The sequence below is a fragment of the Morone saxatilis genome, unplaced genomic scaffold (assembly GCF_004916995.1).
Source record: "Morone saxatilis isolate NCDOM2014 unplaced genomic scaffold, NCSU_SB_2.0 Contig2, whole genome shotgun sequence".
NCBI lineage: Eukaryota > Metazoa > Chordata > Actinopteri > Moronidae > Morone > Morone saxatilis.
Window position 1 is genome coordinate 3,899,296 of NW_023339762.1, and position 9,144 is coordinate 3,908,439.

The 9,144-nt window shown below is 44.7% G+C and overlaps 1 protein-coding gene across 2 annotated transcripts; it reads right to left on the reverse strand.

Moving 5' to 3' along the window:
* Positions 1-1,081: 1,081 nt before the first annotated feature.
* On the reverse strand, positions 1,082-7,775 carry znf319b (zinc finger protein 319b). 2 transcript variants are annotated; one of them, XM_035665757.1, is made up of 3 exons: positions 7,414-7,774; positions 6,235-6,391; positions 1,082-6,147 (listed from the first exon to the last, which is right to left on the reverse strand). In XM_035665757.1, the coding sequence occupies exons 2-3, from the start codon at positions 6,237-6,239 to the stop codon at positions 4,281-4,283; spliced, it is 1,872 nt and encodes a 623-aa protein (XP_035521650.1). In that variant the 5' UTR covers positions 6,240-6,391; positions 7,414-7,774; the 3' UTR covers positions 1,082-4,280. The 2 variants fall into 2 exon arrangements, with proteins under 2 accessions (XP_035521650.1, XP_035521651.1); XM_035665758.1 differs by lacking the exon at positions 6,235-6,391 and having other exon boundaries at positions 7,414-7,775.
* Positions 7,776-9,144: the final 1,369 nt, after the last annotated feature.

Here is a 9,144-nt window from a genome sequence, read left to right on the forward strand (position 1 = left end):
GTGACATGTTGTTACAACAAAATAAGGCACAGACACCGCAGAGGTTTAATTCCATATAGGAATAATACAACTGATATGAATTAGATCATCCAATCACATGAGGCCTGCAGTGGTAGCAGCTGGCTGTATGGTTTTACGCACATTGTGAGTCTCGCGGTGTGTGTCGAATATGAAACTGGAGCTGGTCAGTGTCATAGAGGCAGAGGTTTGGCTAACAGATGCGGAGAGGGTGGCCCCTGTGTGGGGTTGGTGTGTGTGTGTGTGTGCGTCGATCGTTTCGTTGCGGACTCGCCTCACTGGACCTGAAACGAAAAGCGCCGCATGCCAGGCAGAATGTACTTACACAGGGGTTCAGAGGGAAATGCACTTTTTACTACATTTATTGGACAGCTGTAGTTAGTGGTTTATTTACAGATTATATACTATAAAGATGTTTATATACAACAACATGCTTTTATAAATGTTACTTTACACCCAACAAATAATTAAAATGGTCTCCACCTTCTCTCTATCTACATTACAATGCTGCTTAATGCATCAGTAATAATCATACAATGAAATATAATATACACATAATAATTAAATGGGTCCTCTTTAACAATGAGGGCTACTATTTTTTAAAAATTGCAGGCCATTCTGTTTCCAATACCCGGTAAAGAAAGCTACATGTGAGCACTGTAAATAATGTATTCAGTACTTTAACAAAATGGTTCCAACAGCTCAGCACTGGACTGCATGTTCTTTCATTATAGACACACAGCTGTTGTGTAGATGTGAGTCTGCACTCACAGCTTATTCTGTAACACTTAATCCACAGAGGACAATTCTTTTATTTTGGCACCCTCAGCAGACCACCTACTGAGGCTGTGAATATCTGTCTCGCTCAAGGACACTTCATGTCTAATCAGACATTTGTGGTTGTATTTATCCTCTACACTTTTATTTGTAAATGATCTTGTTCATTGTAGTACTAACACTGGTGTCAAATGAGTCTGTGAATGTGGTCTGGCTGGAATAATACAACATTTAAAGGATACAATTAAATATTTGAGCAATAAAAAATACCCCCCCCCAAAAAAAACAGTCAAGAACATCTCTCCAAAATCAGACGAATGTTGTATCTCAGTTGACTCGTGTAACTTTATAAATGAAAAAAGTTTTATTTGTTAGTGCTGTGTGTAATTGAATGCTACATACATACAGATAATCTTAGCATGAATGTACATGTACGTCGCCACAAAAGTTTTTTTCTTTTCTTTTTTTTTTTTCAACATCATTCACATAAACTACAGTACAATTTGAAAAAAGCTATAGGAGGGAACAGTGCTGTGAGGAGAGGAAGAGGGGGAGGAGGAAGGGGGCACCAGTTCCCAGGGACAGAACACAGGAACTAACACAGCAAGCATGCAGAGAGCAAGAGACACCAGGGTCTGACGGGTTTATTTACTGGAACTGAAAAGGAAGGAGGATGGTGGCTGGGTGAACTGGTGCCTGAACCAAATTTTTCCATTAGAACCATCAGTTAAAATGCAGCAGGGTGGATTTATTTCATTTGTGCTTATACAGGAGAGTTTCCTCTCCTTTCCCTGACTGCGTAGATATCAGACTGATCAGTGCGGCTCTCCCTTTCACTTTGCAGTATTCCTCACTGCAGATTGGTCCGTTAATGTTTCACACACCTCAACAGTACTCTATAACACACAGGACAAATGCACGACCACACAGTCGCCCTCACTAATACAAACAACTAAACCAGTGCTGCAGGGCTGGAATTATTAGGCTTTGAACAGACACTTGTATTATTATTATTACATGTTAAGTCTACTGTCAACACAGTATGTGAGGTCCTTGGGTCTGCACCTGGAGTAACTATTTTTTTATTATGCACATCTGATGATGTATCAGCACCAATTAACAATTTGAACATTCTTGAGCACTTGTAGGTCTTGGCAAATATGAACCCACCTTCATTGATTCCTGACACAGTTTTTGTTGTAATTACTCAACTTTCACACCACCACCCTACAGAATTCTTTGTGTAGAAATTGTTTCTTCTGTGATTTGGCCTTAGAAACAATTCTACATAGTTAAAAACAACAAACCTACCCCAAGGCCCTGGTCTCTCCGAGGAATATAGATATTCATATCAATTTAAAGAATACGCATAAAAATTAATAAAAACAAATGTGAAAATAAAAACATACAGTACTTCCTTACTTTAAGTCCAAGTTGTTCTCAAAGTCTTATAATGCCAGATTCAGAAAATAAAAAAGGAAACATGATGGCTGATGAAGGAGACAGACAGAAAGCAGAACAGGAGGAAGGAGCAGAGAGGTACTATGGCCACTTTAAGGCTAAAAAAAGAAAAGAACTGCAAGCCAGAATTAAAAAAACAAAACAAAAAAGGTACTTCCTTGGCCTCCTCCGTTTGTATTCAACACTTTTCAATACTGCACTCAAACCATGAATCAACAGTGACAGAGGGGGAGAGGGGGGAGGAGAGGGGAGAGGGAACAGCTCCCCAGATGATCAGGAAAAGGAACAATGGCGATCACAGCTGACATGTAAAACCAACCTGCATTCCAGGCTTCTCAAGCGCAACTACAATCCCATAGCATTCACAGAGGAGGAAGGTGTCATTCACTCTGAGACACAATGTTAACCTTAATGCAACTTGTAACAGAACAAACAGTATTAATATTTCTTTCAAAACATGGAAAATATGTAACACAAAGTGCAGGTTCATCCTGCAAAAACAGCTCTGACAGACCAGTAAGGTTAGTAAATTAAAAAAAGGCGCAGGTCTGTTGAAACATTTATAATACGATTCTCTACAGTCTGAATTTCCCTGTTTGACAGAATACTGTTTACATTCACACACTCAGACTCACACACACACTCACACACACACACACACACAGGGTGCTCAGAGATTCCCTGCAACATACAGATACAATCACTACATGGACTACAAAAACAACAAAAGAGCCTTTGTCAAAACATTTCACATGGTAAAAAGTAGCAAGAATACAAAAACAGTTCTTACATATTGTTTTTAAGAAAGACAAGTTCTGACATTTCCACACATCCACAGTATGTACAGGCTGAGAGGAAGTGTAATGTTCAAAACGTGGACATTTCCAGGACACATAAGTCTAACAGCATAAACCTCTGCAGGAATATGAAGTACATTAGGTGTGAAATATATATTTCTATATATGTCTATACTGACAAGAGAGACTGGTATCGATCATTGGGGGTTTTATTGGTTAACTTCAGCTGGTTGGTTAGTCTACACACCTTTGGGATCGGGTGCTGCTTCATACTGGTGTTTTGGTACAAACGGGAGGTAGCCATAAACTATGGGCCACACATACGCTCACATTTTCTCATCTGAATAATTTCACTATAGGACTATAAATCCCCAAACTCCACCCTTCACCCCATTTTCCTTCACATACATTGAGGAGCTTTCTGGTACTACTTCATAAATAATAGGTAAAGTACTAAAACTCAGAGGGACGTGGGAACAAGGAGCTGGGTCGGGACCAAAACAGATGGATACACTATTACTGTGTGGAGGTGAAAAGCGTCTGAAGTCACAGGCTGAGACCGAAAGAGGATGCAAAAGAAAAGCACAAATGAGGGGGGAAAAAATGAGGGAGAAACTGAAGAGCGGGGGGAAGAGATGTAGTCGGAGAAAGAGAGGGAGAAAGCAAAAAACAAGGGAATGATCCCCCTTTAGTGGATACTCTAGCGGCAAAGAAAATATTTGTGGCCCGGTCAGTTTAGGTTTATAGGCCTATATTAACTAATTCAGCACACCTTACACTATACCAAACAATTTATGTCTCTTATAAGACAAGGACTTATTTTCTCTTTTTTTTTTTTTTAGGAGGATCTAAGTATTTGCTGAATCAGCCTGTACTATGGTACCTGTTTCAGTCCAAGTATAAATGATGGCAGTTAAGTGGTTGTGGCCTCTTCACTGCTATCAACTATTTGAACTGAGAAAAAGGGGAGTGGTAAAAGAAGAAAAAGAGGTGGAACAAAAAGGAACGCACATGGAGAAAAAAAAGGCCTCCTCAGGATTTTATGGAATGAGGGCTTTGGGCAGGTTAGTAAAGCAATGAAAACCTGATGTATCACTGAAGTGAATGAGTGCATTAATAACAGCCTGGTCTGTCCTGCAGATGCGGTGATAGTTAGGCTGAATAAACAGCCTACAAGGGATAGACAAGAGGACCGGAGTCTGTTTGAGGGAAAAAGTTTCCAGGGATTTATATGCACTGGGGCACAGGGTAACCCCCTCCATCGGCTGTGTGCTGCACCGTGTGATCCTGCAAAGAGCCCAAGTCACTGAAACGCTCGCCGCACCAAACACACTTGAACTGGCCCTCTCTGGAGTGCGTGCTCGCGTGTTTGGTGAGGTGCTCGCGCTGTTTGAAGCCCTTGTTGCAGTGGCCACATTTGTACGGTTTCTCCCCTGTGTGCACGCGGCGGTGCCGGTTCAGGTCTGAAGAGTATTTGAAACGTTTTTCACAGTCAGGACACTTCAGCGGTTTTTCCCGCGACGGGTCGCAGCGATGCTGGACAAATTCCGAAGAGGACAGGAAGCGGCGGTCACAGAGCGAGCACTTGAGGGGCTTCTCTTGGCAGTGAGAGTTTTGATGACGCTGTAACGTGGAACTCTTCTTGTAGCCCTTGCCACACACGTCGCACTTGTACGGCTTGTCGGGCGAGGTGTTTGACGACTCGCCACACTTGTGTCGGAGCAGCTCTCCTGACTGGCTGAACTCCTTCTGGCATGAGGCGCACTTGAACAGGTTGTCCATGCCGTGGACGTGCTGGTGGTAGAGGAGGTGAGAGGGCTGCATGAAGCCCTTGTCGCACAGATTGCATTTGAATGGCCGGTCAGTAGGGTCTTTGTGTGTGCGTCGATGGCGCACCAGTGCATATTGCTGCTTGAAACTCATCTGACACTCGTCACAGTGGAAGGGACGCTCCTCTGAGTGCGTGCGCTCGTGTTGGCGCAGGTCAGATGGCCGCTTGAAACCCTTACCACATGTGGCACAGCGGAACGGCCGAGAGCCCTGCGGGTGGCAGGGGTGGTGAAGGAGCTCTGACGACTCTTTGAAGTGCAGCTCACATAAGTTGCATTTGAACAAGTGCTCGCCGGAGTGCACATACATGTGGCGCACGAGGTGGGAGCGGTGCTTGAAACTCTTTTCACAAACGGCACACTTGAATGGGCGTTCACTGCTGTGTGTTCGCTGGTGGTGCTGCAGGTGTGACGACTGGCTGAAGGCCTTGTCACATGTGTCACATTTGAAGGGCTTCTCTCCTGTGTGCACCCTCTCATGCCGTGTGAGTTCTGACAGGTGTTTGAAGCCCTTCTGGCAAACAGAGCATTTGTACGGCCGGTCTCGGGCCGAGGGAAAGGGTAGAATGGATGAGCTGCTGCTGGCTGACGCCCCATCACTGCCAGACTGCTGGGGATTATTTGAGTTGGGTGTGACGTTGCCAGAAGAACCGGGTCGGTAGGTCTTCTCACATATTGAACACTTCATTGGGTTGGTGCTGTTATGGGACGTGTGGTGCTGGGCTAAAGAAGTGAGTAGAGAGAAGCCCATCTTACACACCCCACACACAAACGGTTTCTGCTCCACCTGAACACACTGGTGTTCGAGCAAGTCTGTCGCCTGGTGAAAAATCTTCATGCACTGTGTGCACTGGAATGACCTGTCCTGACTCACCATGCACTGGTGCTCATGTGGGTTGGCCAGGTGGGAGATATCGTGTCCACAGGCCCCACACTTGTGCCCTCCCTCTGTCCCTACCTGTAGGGAGGTCTGCTGGGCCTGGGCGGGGTGCTGCTGCTGACTGTGCTGCCCGCCTCCATGCTGCTGACCCCCGCTGTGCTGCTGGCTGTGTTGGCTGTGCTGTCCATGCTGACTCTGTTGCTGCTGCTGCAAAGACGTAGCATCTGGCTGAAGTACAATGCCATACACAGCACAGCCCAACGCGTTCTCAGCTCCTGGAGGGATGGTGTGGACGACTTGAGGCGGAGCGACCGCATGCTGCTGCCAGGCCTCTGTCATGCGGGCTCTGGTGTAGGGGTTCAGTTTGGCAGCTGGTGTGGCCCAACTGCAGTGAGAAAGGGAGATAGGCACATATTTAAATAAAGGGCTATAGGCTTCAGAGTGCGTCAAGATAAAAAGACAAGAAACTCACTCCATTGCAGCAAGCAGCAGTGAAGAACTAGCGAGGGTGCTTGGTGAAGAGGCAGTAGGGGAGGATGTAATGGCGGGAACAGACGCACAGAGGAGAACAGCTGCGTGGATATCAGACTTCCCCTACTTTAACTTTATTCTCGGCCTTCAAGTGGAGTCTGTGTGGAAAAAGAGAGTCACAGTGAGTCAAACAATGGGCAGAAAAGAGTTACCCGATAACAACCGCGTCTATGGGTTTAAGCATTATGTCGTTTCTCCAACGTCATGTGGTGCAACAAAAAGTACACGCTGGCCAAAAAAGAATAGTTGTGTAGCAAAAGCTATTTTCAAAAAATGAAGAAAAATTGCTAATCTGCGTTTGCAGCCTTGCTCCACCAGCTTTAGGAGCCACAGGACCCACCTGTGTAAACCCAGCAGAGGCAGAAACAGCAACATTCATGGATTAGTAATAGTGTAGGACATGTTGCAATGTTAGGTGGAAACAGCTGGGCGCCAGACAGCCGCTGTAACACAATATCAGAGCGGATTCTTCATATTCACACACCAGCTCACTGAGCAACTCTGACTGAAGACTGAAGACAAAACGGATGTGACAACGGTCGAAGTGATGAAAACGTGTTCACATCAGTCATATATTCATCCAGAAGGCACAGAGCCATGTACACGGACGGGGGGGACACTCTTACAGCGGGTTGTACACTGTGTTAACGTTGCTAAAAGCATCCCAATGCGAGGAGATATAATCGTAAACGATTAGGAAATGTGCAACATCCGTTACCGCAGAAACACACAGCAAGCGAGCAGCCGTCAACATACGCACTAGGGCACAAACAATTAACGTTAAAGTCGTATACTGAAGTCTTTATTATTCAGGTTATGTAGTACCACCCCTGTCTATGCAGAAATCCAAATGCTCAACGATTCGCGGTTAAAAAAAAAAGGGAAGGCAGCGTCTGCGCATCATAACGTTTTTGGTCTCCAGGCAAAGATCAGTGTAATCAGGCTGCGTTAGCTAGCTAGCTAGCCTAGCCGCTCGCTAACGCAGCCACAGAGGCGCAGGAAGGAGCTAACGTTAGCGGGCTAGCCTCGGGAAAAGAAGAGCCTCCGCTGCAGCGACACGTTAACGTTAGTTAGTGCGTGGTGCATGTAAACAGCGCCGAGAAGCTCCACATTCACATACCTGGAGTGTTTGGAAAACAGTGTCCCCGATGAATGCCAGTCTGTGGTGGTTAGGTTAGCTACTCCCCCAAATAACGCCAGGTCCCTTCTTCACATCCGCAAACGGAGCTCGGATGCTCTCTTGTTCGAGCGCTGTGGCTTCAGGGGCCGAGAAAATTTGGATTTGCGGGTCATTCAAATGGTCCAAAATCCTCCCGCGATTTCCCAAATCGCCCCCTAAACGCACCGTTTCATGTATTCATTTATTTGGCTCCTAGGGAATCCTCCCGGTTAGCGACAAGATATGCATTTTGGTGTAAATTGGTAGCTAGCTATCGGCTAGCTTCTGAGCCCCTGCCCGCGCACGGGAACATGAATAAACCAAGAGTTAATTGGCATGCTCACAACACACACACACACACAGTCAACACCGATCTGGTACTGAATGGCTTTAACGAAACAAACTGCAAACGTATAGATCGTCCACTGCCCACTATGTGTTCTGTTGTACTAAAGAGTCAAGATGCTGTTAAGTGAACTGTCGTTATATAGACAAACTATACAGGTAACACATGACATCTTCCTCTAGTTGCACCCGAATCGTATTACTTGTCACCTCTTAAATTTGTTATGACTGTATGCATGGATCCATTGTAAGAAAAAATGAAGACATTTCTGGCTGACTGTTCAGATCACAGATACAAGAAAAGCCTTATTAAGCAACAGGTCCTCATCCATGCACTGGTAACACAAATTTGTAGTCAAGACGTCTGAAAGGGAACCATTATGTGGCGGGGCCTGTGTTTCACTGGGACCTAAATTGAACATTACAGAGGGTTTGGTTTAATCGAAAGCGAACAGACCTTAGCGGAAGATACGCCGGATGCTCGTTTGACAATACGTTTAGAGACAACATGTTTGTTTCCCCTTGTAGTATTGGAATGCAGTCCCGAGGCGTTTTCAGCTCCGTTCACACTGTGTAATAGATGTTTGACATGTGACTTGACACAAAAGCCCCCCCCCCTCGGCTTCTCAGGATGCTGGTCGGCTACAGCAGAAGCTCGGGAAGAGCGAGGGGTAGGAGGACATACTAGAGGCGGTCACTGCCTCGGCGGACAATTATTAGATTATATGGGTCCCTCGATCTTATCAACAGTATAATAAAAGTGCCAGGAGGGAGATACTGTGTTCCAGCGAGAAGAACAACATGGGGAGCAGGGTCTAAACAGGGTGTGTGTTTGTGTTGTGTGTTGTGTGTGTAGGCCCAGTGGTTGAGCACGATTGATCAGAGACTTGTATAAGGAATGGTCACTGTATAGACCCTGCATTATAATTATAAGCACAGAGATATTACTTATTAAACTTGTATGATTTAACCTTTTTTTAAAGGTTTTTATTAAGTTCTGCTCGTGTTCAACCCCTGGTATAAACCTACTGAAACTTTATATGGAGACCATTTCCACCTCCAATAGAAAAAAAAGATGAAAACTTAGCCTTGATAATAATGTGTTCATGTTAAGTAAACATTCTGAGATAATAAATAATCATATTACAAATGATTAAATAACAAGTTTAATTCGATTTATTATGAATTTTCTATCTTATAATTATACATTTTTATCTCATCATTTTGAGGCTAAGTTTTCATATTATTATTATTTTATTTTACTGGCAGAAGTGGGCTTCCATAGTAAGTGTTAAACAGATGGAAGACGAAGGTGAGCACTCATATTATTGGCTGTGTATTCCAGCA